Source organism: Colossoma macropomum, unplaced genomic scaffold (assembly GCF_904425465.1).
Source record: "Colossoma macropomum unplaced genomic scaffold, Colossoma_macropomum, whole genome shotgun sequence".
NCBI classification, from domain to species: Eukaryota; Metazoa; Chordata; class Actinopteri; order Characiformes; family Serrasalmidae; genus Colossoma; species Colossoma macropomum.
In genome coordinates, this window is record NW_023494800.1 from 33,114,074 (window position 1) to 33,137,489 (window position 23,416).

General features: G+C 41.5%; 1 protein-coding gene across 1 annotated transcript in view; it reads right to left on the bottom strand.

Moving 5' to 3' along the window:
- Window positions 1-18,697, bottom strand: part of loxhd1a (lipoxygenase homology domains 1a) — a 59,155-nt gene extending 40,458 nt beyond the window's left edge. Inside the window, exons 1-11 of the mRNA XM_036587662.1 lie at window positions 18,374-18,697; window positions 14,290-14,404; window positions 9,226-9,306; window positions 8,429-8,613; window positions 5,751-5,849; window positions 5,504-5,655; window positions 2,487-2,610; window positions 2,065-2,315; window positions 1,321-1,456; window positions 234-394; window positions 28-114 (exon numbers count right to left, since the gene is read on the bottom strand). Of these exons, the coding sequence (XP_036443555.1) occupies window positions 28-114; window positions 234-394; window positions 1,321-1,456; window positions 2,065-2,315; window positions 2,487-2,610; window positions 5,504-5,655; window positions 5,751-5,849; window positions 8,429-8,613; window positions 9,226-9,306; window positions 14,290-14,404; window positions 18,374-18,674 (1,692 nt within the window). The 5' untranslated portion in view covers window positions 18,675-18,697. The remainder of the gene's footprint in view (window positions 1-27; window positions 115-233; window positions 395-1,320; window positions 1,457-2,064; window positions 2,316-2,486; window positions 2,611-5,503; window positions 5,656-5,750; window positions 5,850-8,428; window positions 8,614-9,225; window positions 9,307-14,289; window positions 14,405-18,373) is intronic.
- Between the last annotated feature and the right edge of the window lie 4,719 nt (window positions 18,698-23,416).

Consider the following 23,416-nt stretch of genomic DNA (forward strand, 5'->3'; position numbering starts at 1 on the left):
CATGGATGGACTGATAAAAGTTCTCACCCTGCCCAGATGCCAGCCAGAGAAGGGATTTCTTTTCTCATGCCAGATCCTCAACTTCCTTATCTTCCCAATATCAGACATTTCAATCTACAGCAGCCCAACAGGAACAAAGTACAGTAAAAAAGAACCAAACAAACAAACATTAACCTGCACAACTGATGTGGTTTATAATTGGAACACACACACATGCAGGTAAACTGTGGTACCATGAACTTGTCGCACTGGGCCTGCTCGAAGCTGTCTGATTTGCTCTCCAGCTTCAACTCGTCACTCTTGCCTTTCTCTCCGTACACCTGCAGGAACACCTGGGCGTCCGTACCCGCCCCTTTGATATCAGACGTCCAGATCCACAGAGACCACGGTAACTCTACAGATTACACAGAAAAAAGTGTGTTTATTATGGACGTGTTAAAAATTAGATTTTCATGTTTTTTTGACTCAAAAAAAGCAATAAATCAAAACTAGAAAAGTGCACAGAGTGACTGTGCAGCCTAAATTTTCTCTGGTGTTGCTACCCAAGCGGTTGTTAGATGGTTGCTAGGTTGTTGCTAGGGCATTTTAGGTGTTTTCTAAGGTGTTGCTAAGTGGTTACAAAGGTATCCAAGGTAGCTATGGTGTTACTAGATGGCTGTTATGTTATCCCCGGTGGTTGCTAAGGCGTTGCTAGGATGCTGCTATGGTATCTTAGGTGGTTGCTAGGATGTTGCTAAGTGGCTATAAATATGTGGGTTTTGCTAAGCAATAATGTTGTTGCAGGTGGTTGTTAGGGTGTGGCTATGTGGTTGCTGTGGTACTGGAGGTTACAAAGATATCCAGGGTTGCTATGGTGTTACTTGACAGTTGCTATAGTGTTTCAGGTAGTTGCTAAGGTGATGCTAGACGTTACTATTAGTGGTACTATTTGGTGGTTACTAGGGTGTTGCAGGTGGTTGCAAGTGTATTGCTTTGTGTTTGCTAAAGTATTGGAGGTGGTTGTAAAGGTGTTGTTAGGTAGTTGATATGGAAGCTCTGGTGGTTGCTAGGTAGTTTTATGGTGTTCCACGTTGTTGCTGGGGTATTGATGCTTGCAATGGTATTCCGGGTGGTTGCTACGGTGGTAGTTACCGTGGTATTCCGGGAGGTTTCTAGGTTATCGTTCAGGGATTGCTACAGTATCTGAGGTGGCTGGTATACTTGTATCACGGTGACCTCAGAGGGGTGTACAAACAGACCAATGGAAACAAAAAGCTAAATTTGCGTATACAGACGAGTAAGACAAAAGCGCATAAAAGGTCAGAGGCACAAATGTCTCACTCTTCTGTTTGCGCTGGCGCAGTGAGACCATCTCATACAGCTCCCTCTCCACTAAACCATCTCCTTCATCTTCATCCAACCAGCGGCCACACGGGAACACCTGCTCAATCCCCGTAAACGGACAGTACACTGTCACCTGAGAGAGAGAGAGAGAGAGAGAGAGAGAGAGAGGTATGATGACTTTCATTGCATTTTTTATGTATCTACACACAGATATACAGAAGTCAATCACTGAGTAAAAATTTGGAATTATGGTTTTCAGTAATATAAACTCTATTTGGTTGCAGACTGATATATAAAATGTTTCTAAAATGCCAGACCTGTATAACTTTCAATATAATATATAACTCTCAATGAAACTTGCAATATTCAATAATAAAATTAATAACGAGATTAAAGTTCTAATAAACTTAACATTCAGATAGTCTTATATTTAAAATATTCCGATCAAACCTCAATAATTTCATAAAAATGGTGTGACAAAAGTGATATAGATAAATATATGTATTATGTATATGTAATTATATGTATTACAGTATGTAATTTATCATTTATTTGCTTATTTTTGTTCCAAACATACTGAATTTAAAAAACAGCAAAAACCTCCTTTTGGTGTCTATAACATTAAACTTTACACTGTATTGGTAATGAAATGAAAATAATTAATATGACAAGTGATCCCAAACTTTTCCTGGTAGTATACAAACCACACACACACACACACACACACACACACACACACACCTTCTCACAGTACCAGCCACAGCTGATGCCAGCGTTGTCGTGCCCGATGGTGACTCTGCTCAGGGGGCTCAGCAGAGAGAGGATCTCCACGTTAAAGATGTCGATCTGAGCGCGCTCAAACGTCCCACCTTCCAGAAATATCTTCCCGCTGTTTTTGATGCCTTTGTAGCCGTGCATCACCAGGTGGATCTTTGAGTTAGTGCCTGCACCCCGAATATCGCCCGTCATCACCTGGACGTTGTACACGATCGCTGCGCATAAGAAGAACACACACAACAACACATACATATAAGTGGAAATACATTAGAACATCATGGGGTTCCTCAGGGCTCAATGTTAGACAAATTCATTTGAATGATTTAGGAATCTAATGTTGATTTCTCTCTTTATGTCTCGTACATTTACGTACACTTGCATCTTACCCATCGGTTGTGTGGCTCCAACTACTACATCCCTCTGTATTTTGCCATCACCTTCTGAGATGTCAAACCAGGCATTAACAGGAAACTCATACACCTCCTTATTCCCCATGTCATCTATTACCACCTGAAACACAAACATGATGAGTCATGATCACAAACATAACACGAAGACCAACCAAGTGTCAGTGTGTGTGCAAGCACTTATTATAAAACGGATGTTTCAGTCCTAAAGCATGGTTTTCTGAGTCGCATTTGAAGCCAAAATACTGAAAATAATAAGAAAGTAGAAAGTTATGCATTATCTGTATTGATATCTATATAGCGCAATGTCCAGACAAAAACCACGATGTGCTTCGCAATGTAATAAAATTCACAGATAAAAACATTTAAATAATTCAAATAAAGAGCAATAATAATAAAAATAATAAAAAACAAGAAAGGTCTCAAAAACATGCACATAAAACAAAATATAAGCATACAAACAAAAAAATAACAGTTGTTTAAAAGAATGCCATAATAATAAATATACCCTCAAATATTATCTATCACAAAAAAAATTACGACATGTTTATGAATACACTGTCTGATGTCTAAGACATTGCTTTATGATAGTTTTGAGGAGGTTTTGGCCTAAAATATAGTTTTTAAATCTGTTTTGGGTTCACTGATGGTTTTGGATAGTAAATAAAATGGCTATATTTGAGTTGTAGTCATGGTGACGCCTGGTTCCCATCACCACCACTGTAAAGACATCTGACCGTCTACAATGAACCATTTCAATCACTTAGAAAATCAACAAAATATATAATTTGACTGGGACGTTCAAAATGTAAGGTGTTAGGCTTTACTGGATTCCTATAAAACTGCAACATATAGAAGTTCAGAACATGTTGCCTAAATGTTTTACACGCATCAAATATCTGTGTGCTGCTGTAGCTTGGTGCTAACATAATACTGTAAGTCCCATAAAGATGTTAGTGGGAATTAGCATTATCACAGCAGCAAAAGATATATTTAAAGCGAGAGCAGAACCTTTCGTGGCTGACTAATTTTATGTCAGGTGAGGAGTTATTTGACAATCTGAATCAAAGTAACTCTTTTATGGAAAACTTATTGACTCATTCTGATTTTTTGTGTGGTAGTTTTCTGTTTTTGCTTGAGTCATTGCTTTATTTGTTTAAAAACATAAAGTAATTAGAGTAATAGAATTATGTATTCAATTCTCAAGCAGGACATTTTGCCACGACACAAGTTTAGTATATGGAGCATTGTACTGAATTAGCTCAAATTGCAATAACATAAACAATGAAGTATTCAAACCTTAAATATTTACAAATATATTGTTATAATCTATTTAAACTCAAAATCATCATTTATAAGGTACTTTCTGTTGGTGATGTCTGTCCCAAACCCTAATCCCTAAATTTACATTTACTTGTGAAAATATTACATTTTTTGCATTTTTTAAATATTGTTTTAAAAAGATCTTTTTGATTTCCTTTAAATGAAGCTGAAAGATTTAGATTTATCATGAGTTTAATTTTTAACTAAAAAACTTTTAAGTCTATAGGCGGAGCCTTATTTTAGCCACACCCCTGCATTGTAGAGCAGGAAGTGAGACTGCATCCCTGTGCCTCATGGACACATGGTGAGCATTTAGATCCTATTGTTTTGAAGTAAATGTGTCCCAAAGTCTGAAAATCAGTGTGGAACATTAAGAACTGTCACTACTGAAACAGATGTTGTTCAATGAAGTAAACATTTTTGTGTTTTACTGAAAAATATGATGATTTATGTGTGAACAGCTGTTCAAAGCTGTGAATGGACGGCAATCAGAATACATTACTGCCAGAGAAACTGTATGTTTCCATGATCTGAGTAGCCCAATTTTAATCAGCTGCTTCAGCCCTTTTAATTAAGCTAATTCAAAGCAATCTGGAGCAGAGTGCATTCTGCTGGTAACGTACAGCATGGTTGTGTGTGTGTGAGCTCGTGTCCCTGCTACGTTATCATGTTATGCTCTCTTGAGCTGGCTCTCGAGAAAAGGTCTCATTAATCTAATCAAAACTGCATGAATTAAAAATCACCCAGTAGGCCTATGAATTACAGACACGCGCACTGAACAAATGAATCATTAATTAAGTGGATGAGAGTGTGTATGTGGGCTGATATGCACGCATATGTATGTGCAGAATGTGTGTGTGTGTGTTTTGGTACATATGACAAATGATCAGCGCACTACAAATCCCTGTTTGACTCGTGCTTTTTGCATGAAAGCCCGTCTTCTGCCAGGTAGAAGGAAAATGGCTTTTAAATCCTCTCAGATTCAAATTGTGACTCATTAAGTCAAAATAATAACTTGTTTTCATGAGATTTTGACTTAGTAAGTCAGTGAGCGCGTTTACATGCACTTAATAATCCGATAACCGCAGAAAATCAGATTTTGTCAGTAATCCGATCACTTGAGTAATCAGATCATGAGGAAACTTCGGGTCTACATAAGTCAGACAGTAATCAGATTTCTGCTTTACAAACAGCCAATAAACTCACAGAAGAAGACGTGATGTAAACGTAACGTAAAGCGTGTTTTTTTTAAAACATTGCGCCACTTTACCTGAATAAATGAACACACATCATCTAGAAGATGAAGAATATTTAAATCCCTTATTTCGTGTTTGGTTTCAGCATCACTCCAAAAGTGTTTTGCTGCATCTCATGGTGACGCTGCTCGCTTATTTCCAGTATCACCCTCTGTTTCTCACATGTGCAGACTGAGAAATCCGAAAGAAATCAGAGTAAGAGTTCACATGCACTGAGAAATCTGATTACTGAGCTAAAATCCAGCCTCTTTTTATCAGATTTCTTAATCGGATTTCTAGACCTTACTCTGATCTAAGAATTTGGAGTGTGCTGACCATTTGAATAATCAGATAACTACAGAAATCAGATTATGATCGGATTATTGAGTGAATGTAAACGCACTCAATGTGTATATGTGATCTAATCTGCGTGCGTACCTTATCGCAGCCCCACCCAGCGGAGGAGCCCTTATTGTTGTGTCCGATGGTGATTTTTCTAAGTCGTCCCAGGTTTGGGGCCTCGATGGTGAACTTGTCCTCATTCCCCCTCTCAAAATTATCTTTCCCCTCACTCACAAGCTTCCTCTCCCCTGCACACGCATAGAGACATCATACGGAGAAGAACACACTTCATATTGCTTCATAGATGATTATGAAATCCAGCCCAGCACAGACAAATACATACCGGTATCTCCGTGCTCTCCGAAGATGGTCAAGTAAACATCTGCATCCGTTCCACTGCCTTTGGCATCCATTGTGAAAACACTGGCTATGTACTTATTTTCTACAAGACATAAACACACAAACACATATCAGAACTACACTATACTATATACTATACAAATATAGCAGTTCTACAGTTATAGACTGTAGCCCATCTGTTTCTTTGAATGCTCTGTTACCCTGTTCAATATTCAGGACCCCCCCAGAGCAGGTACTATTTGTGTGGTGGATCATTCTCAGCACTGCAGTAACACTGATGAGGTGGGGCTGTGTTAGTGTGTGTTGCGCTTGTCTGAGTGCATCAGACACAGCAGTGCTGCTCAGTGTCGCAGCTGGTCTGAGAACCAAAAACGTCCAGCCAACAGTGTCCTGTGGGCAGCGTCCTGTGACCACTGATGAAGGACTAGAGGATGACCAACACAAACTGTGCAGCAGCAGATGAGCTATGGTCTCTGACTTTACATTTACAAGGTGGACTGACAAGGTAGGAGTGTCTAATAGAGTGGACAGTGAGTGGACACAGTGTTTAAAAACTCCAGCAGCACTGCTGTGTCTGATCCACTCGTACCAGCACAGCACACACTAACACACCGCCACCACGTCAGTGTCACAGCTGAGAATGACCCACCACCTAAATAGTACCGGTTCTGTGGGGGTCCTGTGGGGGTCCTGACCACTGAAGAACGGGGTAACAAAGTATGCAGGGAAACAGATGGACTACAGTCTGTAACTGTAGAACTGCAAAGTGCTCCTATATGGTCAGTGGAGCTGATAAAATGGACAAAGAGTGTAGAAACAAGGTGGACTAAATGAAGTGGCCAGTCAGTGCACACACACACACACACACGAGTCAGTCATGCATGCACACAGAGAAATGTAAGATGCCCCTTAATCTTCTCTGAGCCCTTTTCCATCTTCAATTATCATGTCAAGGTGTTGTCTTTCTTCTCCTCGCTCTCTCTCTCTCTCTCTCTCTCTTTCACTTCTGCCTACATGTGAGACAAGCAAGCATTAGCTGACTTATATCTGCCTTTGTTTTCTTACTTTTCTTCCATTTCTAAAAGAAAAAGACATGCATGACTACAAACTCTCTCTCTCTCCATCTGTCTGTATTTATGAAGGTGTAAGGTTAGTAGGGTAGTGTGTTTGGGTGCTGAAGGCTAGGTTGTGTCTGATACGCTGATCCGCAGACTGTAACTTTACTCTGCAGCGCGGTAAAAGCCTCTGAAGACTCCAGCAGCCTCCTTATGCAACCGCTCCAGCCTGCACTGCTCCTCCTCACAGCATCTTCAGCACATGGACATTCACACAAAACAACTCGTACGAAATGGTGTGAGTTTCTCAATTCTGATGTGAGCGCTAAACATTCCGAGTGAGATTATGTCAGAATCACAATCGTCTCTCCCAGGGTTTCAGTCACGTGATTTTTCTGATGTGGCCACCATATTGGAGAGCGAATTTCTGGCTTTGCTGCTCCAAACATAACTAGAGGCTAAAATTACTCTCCTTACTTTGGAAGAGAAAAACGTTTCTCGACAGAGTCGATAAAAGAGGCTGTGATCCTTATACAGTTTCCCTCTGAACTCCTGGTCCCACTTAAACTGGCGGAAAAGCTACCAAATTAGTAGCTGACATTTATATGTATCTCATACTCAGCCCCTCTCCCTATTCTGGAGAGTCTCTCAGAGCATTTAAAAGCACAGAAGCCCACCGGCTCTTCACGTCAGGGTGGGTAAAGGATCCCATGGTGCTGCATAAAGAGGAGATAAACTCTGTGATCATAGGAGGGTAACGACATCAGCTAATTAACACAGATGTGAACAGTGCTGGCCTTTAGATAACTTTAGCTAAAGCCGAGAGATGAACAGTCGTCCCCCTAACAGAGCTGCAGACGGCCGGTATAACTTTACTCTCTGTTTCTGGAGATTTAAATGACGTTTGAGTGGAGAAACATAAACGTTAAATATCAGACTGAATGTCGTGGATTGGAAAACGACGTCGTGTTTCGACAGACGTGATTCTGTAAGTTTGCTAGTGCCTGGAGTGAAAACACTGAATTAAAGGTCTGTGTGTCTCTCGTCTCTCGGCTTCTGTCACGTCTTGTAGGCGAATCATTCACAAAGCACAGAGCTAGCGCAGTCGCTCCCTGATTCGGTCCTCAAAATGGCTACTATACAGTGTGACATCATGTGAAACGCAAGAATACAGAGGCCAAAGCTAAGTCTCGCTAGTTTGCGAGTTCTCTACATGGGGGATCACCCCTATGTTCTCAGGGCCCAAGGAAACTGGCCAGTGTTCCCCGGCTTCTCTGCATGTAAGCTAAGCTTTGACTTCTCAAAAAACTGTGTTTGCTTAGCGTACAAAGTGTGCTTTGCTAGCTAATTAGCTGCCTGAGGAGAGCCTAGCCAAGGGCAAGTGAGCTCCTATTGAACATCTCCTCCTTGTTGTCCCTTGTAAGACCTCTGGTGACCTAAATTACCTAACTATGACCTTAGGAATCTTTGCGTACGTCTTCTTAATGTATAATAGAGGTTTGATGTTTTGTCTTATTTTGTTGTGAAGGGAAATTGTGAGTTGTGTTGCAGGAAAATTTTCAAGGCACATAATTGCTAAAATGAACTGTAGCTGGAGTTGCCGTACGTTTAGGGATGTCCATGGGGTTGAGGCTGCCCAGCAGGTATCTGACCGTGAGCCCGTCGCCCTCCTCCCTGCTAAGCCAGCTGTTACAGGCGAAGAAGTATCTGAGGTGAGGCCTGGACATGTCTGTCACGATGACACGATCCAGGAACCAACTGGCACTCATTCCTGTGTTGTCGTGTTCAATCCTAAAAGGCAGGAGAGGCATTGCAGGAAGCGTGTCAGGCAAGATGAGTTCGTCATTAGACTGCAAGTAGTTTACATAAGTGTGTGTATGTGTGTGTGTGTGAGAGTGCAAGTGCATATGTTTGTGAGTGTGTGTGTTAGTGTTGAGTGTAAGTGTATATATTTGCGTATATGTGTGTGTGTTGATGTGTGTGTTGATGTGTGTGTATGTGCGTGTATATGTTTTTGTGTGTGTCCATGTGTGTTTGTATGTTTGTCTGTGTTCGCATGTGTGTGTGTATATATTTATGTGTGTGTGTGTGTGTGTGTGTTAGTGTGTGTTTATGTATATATGTTGTCTATGTGTGTAGGCAAGTGTGTGTATGTTTATGTGTGTGTATATGTTGGTGTGTGTGATTATATGTTTATGTTTGGGTGTGTGGATGTGTGCTTATGTGTGTGTGTTTGTGTGTGTGTATGTTTATGCATGTGCACATGTTTTTGTGTGTGTATATCTATGTGTGTATATATGTTTGTGTGTGTGTTTGTTCATGTGTGTGTGAGTACATTTTCGTGTATGTTTATATGTGTGTGTGTGTGTGTGTGTGTGTGTGTGTGTGTGTGTGTGTGTGTACCTGAGTTTCTTTATTGGCCCGACGTTGTGAGTTTTAATTCGGAAAACGTCAGTTTTGTTCTTTTCGAAAGCTGTTCTGCTCCTGTGATGAAAATGAGGAGGTGAGTGAGAGACAAAAAAGGAGGCAGAGACAGAGAGAGAGAGAGAGAGAGAGAGAGAGAGAGAGAGAGAGAGAGAGAGAGAGTGCCTGATACACTCCCACATACACATTACACAAACACACACTAACATAGAGAGATAGAAACACTGAACTGAATATTTCACTGTGTCTTTAAAAGTTATTTAAGTGTTTTCTTTAGGCCTCCTATCAAAGTATTAGTCCTATGGTCAGGAGATTGTGAGTCTGATTTAAAGATGCCACAGCCATCCGTGTCTGGGGGTCCAAGAGATCATAATTGTCTCTCTCTCTCAGTAGGTAGGATGATCCTCCTCCCCCATCACTCAGTGTGAGGCTAGTCAACGCAGGCGTCTGTTAGCTGAATAATAGAATTAGCAGTTAGCGTTCACCTCCTCGCATGTTGAGCTGTCCAGTGATGTTGCATCATCGGCAGTTTGAAAAGATGTGGTAGCGCTTCACATGGAATCTCATGCTTGTCTTCACCTTTGCAGCTTGGTAGCACTGTGTGACGGGGGAGTTCTAGCTAGCAGATGGACTAAATTGCATGTATCATTAGCTATTTAGCTACGCTCAGCTAGCAAGTTAAATGAATAAGAATAGCTTCACTGGAGCTGCGTTCATTCATCAGGTAACATTCACTTGTTCTGAAATACAGTCAAATTCAACTCAAGACTTATTTTATTAGCCCTCCAATGATTGCTTAGCAACAGTTGCTATCAAACTTTCAGTTCTTTAGCAGTGAGCCAGTGTGTCATGTTATTTGAATTTGTAGCTCCAGCTCTGGTCAAAAGATGTACCTGGGGGACAGAGTAGATCAGTGGTCACCTACCTTGGTCCTGAAGATCTATCTTTCTGCAGAATCTGGTTCCAACCACAATCTGCCACACCTGCTCCAGCTCATTACCTTCTTCAGAAATCCTTGATTGGCTGGATCAGATGCATTAGACTTAGGTAAGGACATATTAGATGCAGGTTGGAACTAAACTCTACAGGAAAGTAGATCTCCAGGAAGAGGGATGGTGACCACTGGAGTGGAGTATGTCGTTTTATACCCATTTCACAAAGACAAAACTTTACAAAATGTCTTGCTGTATGTTTCGTCTGCAAATGTGGTACTTACAGCTCTTTTACTACAAAGGCTAAAATGTCAATATCAAAGCAAATGTCTATTTCTGCACATAACATCATCAAAGGTAAGATATAAATGGTCCATACACATTTTTCTATGCCCGCTGTGGCAGTATGCTTTAGCCTATGACAATTTAGGTTTAAGTTTGCTGTGTTGTTTTCCTCAGCATCTCCTCTGTCTGATTTTAACTCGGTTATGTTGTCTTCATTGGGCAGAAGTTGTGTCTATGGTGAGACGCATGCTTTATTTTGAAGAGTGTTGCAGTGTTGGTTTGGGTTTATGTAAATATAGCATTCTTGTTGATGTGAATAGTCTGGCCATTGTTGGCAGAAGCGCTGTTACAAGTACAATGACGCACTGCTGACAGGGTGTATCTTGATGTTATGACGTAGCAGGACCTAACGAGATCAGCAAATGTACCATGTGAACATCCCACCCTGCCACTCCTTTGCCACCCCTGCTAAAACTTTCTAGATTCTCCGCTGGCAGGGGCTCGTCATTTACAGACGTATCACTTTATGGTCTCTTGCGTTGGCTCTTACAAATGCTCCTCTCTGATCAAAAGGCAAACGGCATGAATTAAAAATCACCCAGTATGAATTACACATACACCCAAGCTCAGGACAAATTAATCAAACGAGCACACACACACACATACAGCCCACACAGGGTCAAATTCCTCAGGATAACACACACTCAGGTCTCACATATGCGCACACACACCTTTTTAAAGATAAACACACACGTTCAGCACTGACAAACCTCATCAGCAAACTTTGGAAATGATGCAATTTAGACAGATAAAGCAGTTCTGTTAAATTTCATCTCAATTCCAAAATGTTGCATTCTGACCATCAGTTTATCCAATCAAAATCCAGAAACACTGTCACTACCCACAAAAATAGGCAGAGCTGTTGAAAAGTTAGACGCTGGGTCATTTGTCTCAAATATGTGTGCTCTGTTGTACCCATAGCCTGATTCTGTAGAAAGTACTTAATGTATACTTTTAATGTATACTTTTGTTAGTCATTATGCAACATGAACTGGTCACGCATACTCATCTGAGCAAGACAAAACTCTCCCAAGGTAATCAATATCTGGTTTACTTCTTGATTTCTGACCAGTTTGAATAATTCGAGAGAGTTTTAATTGTCTCTGAAGAGAAGAGCACTAATAGCATGTGCATATAAGTTCTATATATATGCTGGACGTTTTAATACAGGTTTTAACAAGCCCTCGGTCACTTTCGTATTGGGGTAATTCCCAATGCCATCTTAAGGACCCTTCCAATAGTATACTAGCTGAACTGAAGTTTATTAGACGAGCCCTCAGAGGGGAGAGGAACCAAGTGAACATAAGAATTGACTTCGGCATTTTCAAACACGAAAAACAGTGGACAAGGCCGTTTATAAGTCATATCAGTAAATTACTCAAAAGCTATTAAAGAATTATAACATTTAATTTGCTGGGCTTTGATTTGAAACTCCATTTATTAGGAGACTAGCTAGCATGCTAAGGGCTATACAGCTAGCAAGAACACAAAGACAAGATATAGCCAGTCAAAGCAATTGTACACAAATTTGGTGTCCGTTATGTTTAAACTTTGCAAAAAAAGGTTTTACAAAGCAAAGTTTGCTAGCTGATTAGCTTACTGAGGATAACCTAGCAGAGCGTGAGTGCATTCCATTTGGATAACCCACTCATTCCTGTGCGTTCCTCCCCTTCTGTCACGAGTGGACACTTGCGTACTGTAGGTGGGGCAAGTGGTGAGTCAAAGTGGACGAGGGCATGTTAAAAAAAGTATTAAAAGCCAGCCATGTTGAAATTTATTGTACATGCTGTCTTGGGACGTGTTTGTATGTGACCTTTTGATTCTTTCAGAGACACGGAACCAGAAGTAGTGTCACCTAACTGTCCTTTCTCATTAGCCGTGAATGAGAAACTGGACATCACGTGACCTACTTCTTCTTCCTACAGGTGAGTATACGTGCTGATGCTGTATAGAGGAGAGCCAATCTTGTGCTTCACCATGACAGAATGGGTGATATAGTTTTATCTCTATGTTGTTCAGTGTGCATGTCTGTATGTGTTTTAATTTGCCTTGAGGCCATGGTTGAAGCACCCAGAATGCTCTCTTAGACAACATCGTAACCAAAACGCAAGACAGAGTGGTCACAGAGTGGTTGCTGAGTGGCCTTTTTAAGGCAATACCTCTTTTCAGTGCTGAGGAGATAAAGAGAAAGGCAAAAGTACAAGATTAACATTGTCGCTGTCTTATTTACCTCCATGTTCTAGTGCTAAAGCTAATGTCCTGCTTCCACAAAATAACAGTAATGAGATCAACATAGGATTTTTCTATATAGTTCTGAAGGCACCAAGTCAGACCTCACAATCATTCCGTTCCAAAAACAATGGCTCAGGCCTGAGATAAGCCGAAATATCGTCCAGGACTGGACGTAGAATCTCTGGGTTAACCTTTTCTTAAAACACTTTATTAATGTAGCCAACACTTACAATACTGTGCTACCCTTGAATTCCAGCCATTAAGTACAAGTTACTCATTTTTCATTGCCAGGGAAAAAAGTGGTTTCCATTCTTTCTTAAAGATACACCTCCAAAGTTCAGTCTTGCAAGTTGGTTTAGCTTCACATCATCAGAGTAATCCCAAACATATTCAGTGATATTGAGATCTGGGCTCTGGGGTGGTCAGTCCATTGGCACTGCTTGGCACTGGTACACGCCATGGTGGCATGCAGCAGTGTAAATGTTGCCATGGTGATAGTGGCAATTCTGCCCATTTGTGAGGTGATGGTGTTGGCCATTAATTTATCCTGAAGTGTTTTGAACACTGGTTAATGTTTCTAATAGTGTGTTTTCACTGACGCTCAGGAGAAGATGTACATTAACAGGCGCTCCCGGTCTCCATATATGAGCACTTAGCTCTTGTGTTTCAGAAAAAATTGACATCCGGTTTGTTTCACTACTGAGGCCGATAGCAAACGCTGGGAAAACTGAACTCTTGATGCTGTGGACAGAAAAACGTTGCAGCTCACAGTGGCTAAATTTTCACATAGCTCCGCTGAAAACAAAGGAACATCCAGCTTTCCGCCATCCATGCACTTCCAACATGTTAATGTGGCATTTGTAAGAGCTTTTTGACAGCTACACATCCTTTCAGACTCATAGTGTTGAATTTTCAGATATGAAGCAGGAGTGAAGCTTGATTTTCTCCTCTCTCTCAAAGATGAAAGCTTTAAGTGCTGTTTATCTGATGGGGACAGTTTTGATATCTACCAGGTCTTCCAGGTGGTTGTTAGGAGGCCCATTTTCTCTGTAGCATTTAATGGAAACTTACTTATCTAATATCTAATCTCCTCAGAAAGGTCTTCTGAAAATGAATAACTTGTACTTACTGGCTGTTTTTTTGTATAAATTGAGTATATAAAGGAGGATCTCTGACTTTCGCACAGTACTGTAAGTGCCAAGCCAAACCACACTTAGAGGCTATTTACCTGAAATATGACCAATATTGTCTAATTTCAGTAGCCTTTATCTTATCCAAGGGAGACTTGGTATGAAAACATTACAGGTTTACCTGCAGAGACTACATAATATGTTGTTTAATGAAATTCAGGCCTGCTCTGAAAAAGCCAGAAATAACTGTCAACATCTTGAATATGGAGCCATCTAAGTTCTGTTTGGAATGAAAAAATAAAATGTTAATTGTATAAATAATTTTCTCTGCCACCTCACAAAACACAGTTTGTGTATTTCGCAGATTTACAAGATAAGGCGTAAAGAAAGGTTGGTGAACTCACTTGCTGGCCAGGTGAACTTTCGGGGTGACTCCAAATTGTCCGTATAAGGTGACGAAAACATTGGCGTCGGTCCCCGCTCCTTTCACGTCACCTGTTACTGTCACTACCTCATATACTAAGAGACAGAGAGAAAGAGAAAAGTAAAGACGTTGCTAAAACTCTACATGGAAAGTAAGCTGCTGGTGGTAAATAACCAGTTCTCAACTGCTGTCAAAATCCCACCATTGATTGATTCATTGATACTGTATAAATAACATACTATAGCTAACCATTTCTGACCAAAGTGGTTGATGTTTTAATGGAACATTGTGGCAAAAAATCAAATTTACATGATTTTCCACTCACTCTAAATGCAGTTGACCCCAAAATCAGCCAAGACATGTTTGGTGGTAAAGTTTTGCTTCTGTTAGGCTAACAGTGCTAACAAACACTGGAGGTAAATAGTCACCAAAACTGTTTCCACAGTTGAAAAGCTATGTAAACTTGTTTGGAAAATAAGATGGACACATTAGCATCCCCCTAACGTCCCACTTTCTGGTTCCATTTCATCTCCAAACTATAAAAAATAAAAAAATATATCTGAAAATATATATTTAGGGTAAGTGGACAACCATGTAATTTATTGTTTTGCCAACCTATTCCTTCAACACCATGGTATGAAATTTGGTTTATATGATGTTTTCTTAATTTCAGTCATTCAACAACCATTCCATTAGTCCCTGATAAAAAGATGAACAAAATCTTTGGAAAATGTGCTTAAAATGCAAAAACATTTCAACGATTGCCAATAATTATTCTTTACACAAGGTAGATTCCCCATTGCTATGAAAACTGATGCTGAATCGGTGTTGGTCTGACCAATGTTTGCCCCGTTGGATGTACTCCAGAACCCAGCACTAAGACGAACCTTCCAGCCCTTCCATGTTAATCTGTAAGGGCAGAATAGGTGTAAGCAATATGGCCGTAACTTAACCAAGTCAAGCAGGTGAAAGCAAGACAGGGCTGTCCTCGTGTTACGGCTCTCCCTCTCCGACAGCCCCCGGGGTCGCAGCTATCAGGCTTCGTCGAGTAAAAGTACTGATCTGGGGTCAGGTTTTGGCTGTTAAAGTCTGAATTGGCAATGATTGATGTAAGTCCAGGAATTCCTTTGTGTGGGTGCATGTTGGTTGTCAGGTAAAAACAATTCGGCCTCCGTCATCAAGCAGTAGCCTGATGAGTTTCACTCATTGTCTTCACACATGTCCACCCTGGTAAGATCAGTGCCATATCTTTCTATGCTAAATTGGTTTTCTGGCCTTAAACTTGGTTTATGTTATTTGTTATTTGTCAACTATAGACCAAGGCACTGGTGCATTTTTCAATGCCTTTTTAACATGAGGCAAAAGAGAAGTTGCTCTGAGACGTCTAACATTAGGGATCATTCAGTTCCAAAACATGATGGCCCACCAAATTTGGCCCATGCAGCGTTTCTGGCCATCAAACATTATCAACAAAACATGCAGAAGAATGGGACAAAATGTAAAAATGTGAAAATGTAAAGAGAAGAGTTGATTTGGGGGGTCTTAGGATCAACCTGGTCTCAAAAGTGTTGGCAAATCTGAGATTAGTTTTTCTATGTCACTTATAATAGATAACATTATGCTTTGGGTAGAAACATCTGGTCCTAGAACCTAGTCCCAACCATCCTTAGGCTTGCAATGGTCTCTAGAGTTGGTGCATTTTCACTGTTGAACTGAATTACCATTATGATAACAGGTCACTGAAGGGCAGCATTTACAAAGGCTTATTCCACCAATGGCTGATGTGAAATAACATCAAAAACAGACAAAAGTGGCCTTTTTGACAACTGACACCTGTAGGAATAAGCTGTTATAAAAATGTATGTAAGTTTATCAGTTGTCATGAAAGGCTTACGAGTGCTGCCCTTCCGTAAAGTGTTACCGCAACTGTCATTTCATGTCATGTCCATATGGTTATTTGACTCACTAGAAGAGAATGTCCTAAGTTGCATTTGAAACATGACCCTCTTCTCCCAACAGCAGGGCAGATTTCATAACTGTAACATTGTCTCCTGGAAATCGAGGCTCCCTGAAATGCCACGCCTGACTGGCCTGGCCCGGCACTCCTCCCAGAACTGCATGAATGTAAGAAGTCCGCATGAATAGAACGATTAGGGCATTGTGTTTCAGACCATAGAGAGGTGGCAGTCTGCTTCAAATCCCCTGCCGGCATCTCGCCAACTGCCACTGCTCCCGTGCCACCCTGCCATCCCGCCACAGGTGCCGTCATGACCAGCGATGCAGGCATCCTTGTTGGAGGCTGCCTGCCAAACAGAGCAGGCTTCTGGGAGGTAGTTGCCAATCAAAGATGGGTTATGGAGATAACGATTCATTAAAACAGCCATCTGGATTTGTTTGCCAGTTATGGCAGACCACAGGAGGTAACTGCTAGTCAAAGATAGCGAGATAGTAATGGTGTCTGATCAGAGCAGCCCTCTGGAGTGACCCTATAAAAACAAGCTCGAGAAGGTTCTGAAGTTTCTGAGTTTGAGGTAGATTTGAAAAGATGTTACTGAAACGTAAGAACACTGTTAGCATGTTTGAAATGCAAACCTTACCATTTCTTACGGTTCAGAGTCTGAGAGAGGAAGAAAGAGGGTGTGGTCTAGCGTTGGGTGCACCAAGATGGGGTGCTTTATTCCCTTATCCCTCTTTAACCATCGCTACATCTGTCATAAACATTCTTACTTGCATCCCACAGTGGTGCAATGATAGCCTCTTTCTGATGTATCTTGGGCCGCAACCAGACTCAAGTCTTTCGAGCCTCTGGCATGGCTCGGCTTGACCCACCATGCTTGAAGACGCATTGAAGAAGACAAGCATCAAGACTCTTCTCTGTTCTGGCACCCAGGCAGCAGAATGAGCTTTCGCTGCCTGAACAGCAGGGTTCCTCGCTGCCTCCAAACGCCAACTGAAGACCTGTTGCTTTGGGAAGCATTTAAGTGAACAACTAATTTAGCATGAAATGTCTTAATTCTGTAATTTGTATCTTTCTTTCTAGGTATTAGCACTGGCCTTTGTTTCTGGCTGTGTCTTAGCTCAAGGGTAGTTTGGACTCTACTAGCTAGGACACATTTTCTTTTGTAAGTTGCTCTGGATAACAGTATCTGCTAAAAGCTTTAAATGTAAGGAATTTCTGAAAAACTACAACGAGCATGGGTATTTTTTGGGGGTGGGCTGTTTTTAAATAAACTATTTATTTCTTTTGTTGGCTGGCTATTTTAGAGGGACACCAGATAGATAAGGTTTCTGCTAGGAAGTTGAATATCTAATAGCTTCAAATCATCATTATAATGGAAAGAATGGATTACTCAAACAACAGACTCGACTCGTCAGAAGTGGAGGACAAGAAGCTAAAACCTAAGGTAGCTGACTATCTAGATACTCAGTTTGGTGCCTTTTCTCTGGCTAAAGGGGTAAGAACAATGTCTCTTGCATTCATTTTGCCACAGAATAAAGACAGAATTGCTGCTTTCTTTGCAATTTTGTTCGACGACTGAGGCAAAAGTTACACTAATGCTTGTTTGATTGTATTAATCAGCCTATGGATCAGTGGAGAGGCTAGCACTCACAATTGGTTGACACCACAGGAATTCCCAGTGGTTGTTCCCAGGGGTTCCCAATGCATGCTGAATATAATAGTGAGAGAACATTGCTGAACAAAAAAATTTATTAAAATTGCCAAAAAATTGCAAATCTCGTTGAGGCTGAGGGATACAGTGCTCTGCCAAAGAATGCTGCTTAACATGAATTGTCTCTCATCCCTGGTTCTAACAAACCTGTTTCTTGACTCCCTCAAGTCGAGGTTTTGCCCATGAAGACGTGCCAGCCCGTTTCATGGTTTTTCACAGAGTACAGCACTGGCAGTGGTAGAGTCGGTGTACTTTTAGTCTTGGAAAGTGAGAGTGAGCGATAGAATTAGAGGCTGAGAGATGAGAAGAGAGCAGAAACGTAGACAAGTCTAAGCAGTCTCTGTGTCCTTTGTAGACAGATGTGAGAGGAGAAAGAAAGACGAGTTTGTGTACCTTTCTTCTTGAAGTATTCATCCTCATACCCCTCTGAATCCTCTGTGTGAAAATTCAGAAGCTCCTCCTGGTAGATCTCAGCGTAATCCACCTGCTTGGCCTTGGACTTCTTGCCTTTCTTTCCTTTCTTCTCCTCGTCACTCTCCGAGCCCTTCTTCTTCTTCTTGTCCTTTTTCTTCTTCTTCTTGTCCTCCTCTTCCTCTGCTTCTTCCTCCTGGACCAGGTCGTCTTCCTCGGCCTCCTCCGACGACTTCTTCTTCTTCTTCCCCCCGTCCTTGCTCTTCTTCTCTTTGGACCCCATGTCTTCCTCTGTTCCCCCTTCCTCCTCACCCTCTGCTGCTTTCTTCTTCTTCTTCTTCTTCTCTTTCTCCTTCCTCACCTCCTCCCCCTCCTCTGCAGCTGGGGGCTTCTCTGTCTTTCGTTTTTCCTTCTTGACCGGCTCATTGTTGTTCTGCTCGCCCTCGGTCTCTTCTCCCACTATCACCTCTCCATCCTCCTGCCCTCCTTCTACTTCTTCTTGTTCTTTCTTCTTTTTCTTCTTTACCTTTTCCTCTACTCCTCCCTTCTTTTTCCTTTCACTGCCGGCGTGCTGCCGCACTTTCTCTACCTCCTTCTCCTCCTCCTCCCCTTCAGCGGTCTTGTGTTTCTTCTTCCTCTTCTCTCCGTTGGCGACGCTCCCGCTCTCTCCTTTCGTCTTTGGCTCCCTCTCCTCCACTCCGTCACCCCTTTCTTCAGTTTCCGAGCCTTTTCTCGCTTTTGCCGGCATCTTTTATTCATCTGGGAGCACGGCTGGGTTCAGGGCAGGCGGTTTCCTCGTGTGTCCGCAGGTATAGGGTGACCGCAGGGCCCCACGGCGCAGCTGGAGTCGGGGCCTCAGCATGGAGCTCGACAGGGCCTCTCGCGCAGCTCCCGCCGTCGAGCTCATGAATGTTTACTGGGGCGGAGAGTGGGGTCACGTGACACCAAAGGGGGAAAGCGAATGAAAATGGAGAGGAGAGAGAGAGAGGGGGGACGGGCTTCGGGACCTTTATTATTCATAATGCACAGATCGCTTTACTCAGACTCGTTGTCCCATCCAGGCACTGCAGCAGTTATTGTCAATAACAGCAAACCACTAATAAATAAGTAAACAAAACATTCAGCAGTAAAAGCACCACCATATGAAAGCACTACTGATGTATCATAACTTAGATTATATAGTGATGTTTGAACATGGCATATCTAGGTTTTGCAAAAAAAAGGATCCAAGTTGTAATCTAGGGAAAGACAAGAGGAAAGAGAGGGAGACAGAGATGAGACAGACAGGGAGGAGCAGACAGACAGAAAGAGGATACCTGAGGAGAGTGAGGGAGGGATAAGCAGAGAGTCGATAATTAAAGGTGCTTAACTAACACCAATGAATAATTGACGCAGATTTCATTAAGGGGGATAAATAAGTCAGTGTGATTACATTAACGTGGTCAAACTATTTAACACAGAGACACCACACCATTAACACGCAACACGCAATAAGCACGAGCAAATGCTGCAATTCAGCTGTTTAGCCATGAAGAACACAAGCAGACATTTGGTGCCAGAAAACTGGAACTGTGCTTGGCTATCAGTCCAATACCAAAGGTTCCAGTTTTACGGTTTTTGGTACCTGTTCAAGATTGGTACCGACAGGGTCTGATCGTACTTTAGGTAGTTTGATTTGGTTCTTTTGAACTCTTTGTTTCAATGAACTGAATGTCTGATTCCACCAGTTGTGCCAGGGGAGGGTGGTGGGGAACATACCTACTCAGTAATATCAGAGATTCTCTAACACAAGGGGAGATCCTCTTGTCTGGCATTGGGGAAAAGAGTAATCCCCAGCTTGGCAGATCAATCAGACTTTGTAAGTAGTAAGCCAACAAAATCTGACCCTGATGTCAGTGAAGCTCGTCCAAATTTTACAACAGTCCCCCTCAGTGACTGCAAAACAAACATAGTACTAAGACATTAACACTGGTAGTTTAAAAAAGGTTAGTTTTGAAGAAATCAGTACTGATGACTGCTGTTATAATACACAAACTACAGGCTTTCAGTCACACATATAGTTGCACGACAAAGAAGTGTTGCTTGCTGTAGCTAACATGAATAGCATTTAGAGCCACTGTTAGAGATCCTTCTCTTGGTCTGTATTTGTATCTTAATGCAGTTATTCAGCCTAACCCTCATGTAAAAGTTACAAAGGTTGCTGCAGAAAAGTCTGATTCAGCTGGACTCTACACATAGTTCTGTAAAATGTGTGACATTTGTGAGTACAGAACAGTGTGGGATATTGTTTCATATCAGCCAATAAGTTAAGCTAACTAGCTAATAGCTAAATTAGATGCTTTAGAGTGGCATAAAATGAACAACAAAGACAATAAAATCACTAATCATAGTTATTATGATGGTTCCAGCTGTGGAAAATGAACGAGAACTAGATGTTTGTTAGTTGTGCAGTGTAAAAACATCCTAATGCTAATCGACAGAACAAGAACACACCATTATGTGACACAAAACATTCTGCCAATTGGCCACTGGAGAATGAAAGAAAGAAGATACCTGCAGCTGCATAGCATGAAAACAAGGAGGCGAACCTACATGCTCTTATACACGTGGACCTGCTACACCTGCTCGGAGGCATGCTGCCAAATGAGGATTAACCCAGAGAAACAAGAGCCATTCTTCTGTCTACGCATCTTGACAACATCCGTGATATTTAGCTGCTACGTTTCATATACAGACGTAAACATGTTATTACTGTATGCGTGAGTGATATGAAAGTGCTAAAGTAGTGAGTAAGATAAAATATGTAAAGTCATATGAAATTCACACCAGACTGGAAGCTGATGCCAGACCACTCCATTACACTTACTACCTCAACCTGATACCACTATGAATGGATAAACAAAGCATCATAGGCAGGTTCAGACACAAGCTCACTTATAGTACATCCAGGTAGGAACATATGTGGCATACATTTACATAAAAACTGCACTACTTTTTGTTTTCCCCAATTTAGTTGAGCACATTTAACTCAATATCACTCACTCAGATGAGCCAGTGGTGATTAGGACCAGTCACAGTCTGGGGGAGGTTTCAGAATGAACAACACGGTGATTAGGCCCAATCACAGTCAGGGGGATGTCTCAGAAAGAACGTTGTAGTGATTAGGACCAATCACAGTCAGGAGGAAGTCTCAGAATGAACGTTGTAGTGATTAGGACCAATAACAGTCAAGGGGAGGTCTCAGAACAAAAAAAGACAGTGATTAGGACCAATCACAGTCAAGGGGAGGTCTCAGAACAAAAAAAGACAGTGATTAGGACCAATCACAGTCAAGGGGAGGTCTTAGAACAAACAATGTGGTAATCTGGACCAATCACAGTCAGGGGGAGGTCTCAGAATGAACAACTTTGAAGAATGAACGTTTGCATTTGCCTTTTCATTCTGACACTTAAAGCGCGTCCGCGCCGAAAACTGAATCACAAACTGTGACTTTGCTGTTGATTTATCAGTTTTGCATTTTCATTTTGTCAGATCTGCAGCCGATTGCTGAGAAAAAGAAATGAGAACGTGAACACGGCATTTTGGTTTTAGTTTTGACTCGTATTCTGCATTTCATGGAGAAAAGCCAAAGCCAAAGTGAAGCTTGGATTTTCTTTTCTCTCTCCATGAAAAACCAGAATAACGACTAAAATGAAATGACAAATAGCTGTTTTGCATTTATTTTTATTTTTGTCACAAATGGCTTGTGCTCATGTGAAAAATGAAATTGCAAATGTAGACATTTCATTTCATTTTCAATTTTGGCAGGATATATGTTGCGCAGATGTTTGGAAAAAGAAATGGCAAAAAGAGGTTTGCATTTTCATTTTATGGTTTTAATTTTAATTTCTTTTTTGGCTGGATTTGCCTCCCATAGAAGCACAGATGACAATGGGTAGAACACCTCAAGTCAAGTCATGTCAAAGTTTATACAACAGGTTTTGTCACAAAGCAGCTTTACAGAAAAAGGAACGGGAAATAAAAAGGCGGGAAAAAGGGCAAACAAAGGAGGCGCTGAAAGTACTCAAACGAAGGCTGAACTAGAAACATGAAATAAAAGACAATGAGAAAACAAAAATTTCTTCCTCTGTAATTATAAGAGGAAGGCAGACTTTATGTTTCACTTGTTTGCTCTTTGTGGAGCAAACACCTTTTGTATGGCTTGGAGCCGTTTGTAGCTCAAGCCTTCTTGTGGTTTTTTTAAGTAGTTTTGGGGGAATTACTCTCTTTTGTTTTTTCCAGACCTCTTTCTTTTTGTTTAAATACCCACCTGGGCTGCGTATCGTACCGGTCACCCCTCTACAAAGGTGTGACAAAGGGCTGCTGTTTGCCACAGGCTTAAGTAGAGGAGTCCACAGGTGTGTCAGGTTGGGCCTAATCAGCTCGAGGGCTTCTGGGAATTGGAGTTCCCTGAAGTTATGGCACCTTGCTGCCGTCGCCCTCTGCTGGCAGCCAGCAGCGCAGGCTGGGCCCTTACACTTTCCAATTTATTGTAAAGATATTTGAAGCCTTGAACAGATGTTCAGGTAACCTCGCATGATGGAGTTTTACAATGAATTTTAAAATGTTTAAATTCAGGCCTGTCTTTGAACATTATTGGTCTATAAATGTGTTAGCATGATAGCTTTCTGCTATCTACAGTAGCCCCAAATGGACAAACCAGACACTGGCTCAAGAGGGCGCCTTTTGTATTTTTATACTGAAGCGGAAGCTTAAATTGGTGGCGCTATAACACTGGTTGGAAGACGTAGAAAGCGGTTGCTGCTGGTGCTAGCTAACCATTTTGTGCTATGAAAAGTTTGAGAACCCAAATTTTGAACTCACTATTTAGCACAAAAAAAAAAAAGAAAAGAAGCAAGATGAAATCAAGACAGGTGACGTCAGAAAACCTGACAGGTTCAGGTTTTACTAAAACAGTAAACCTGGTTCTACTAGTAGGTTCTACCACATGCTTGGAAAGGGAGGCGTGAGGGAGGGTTATTCAGT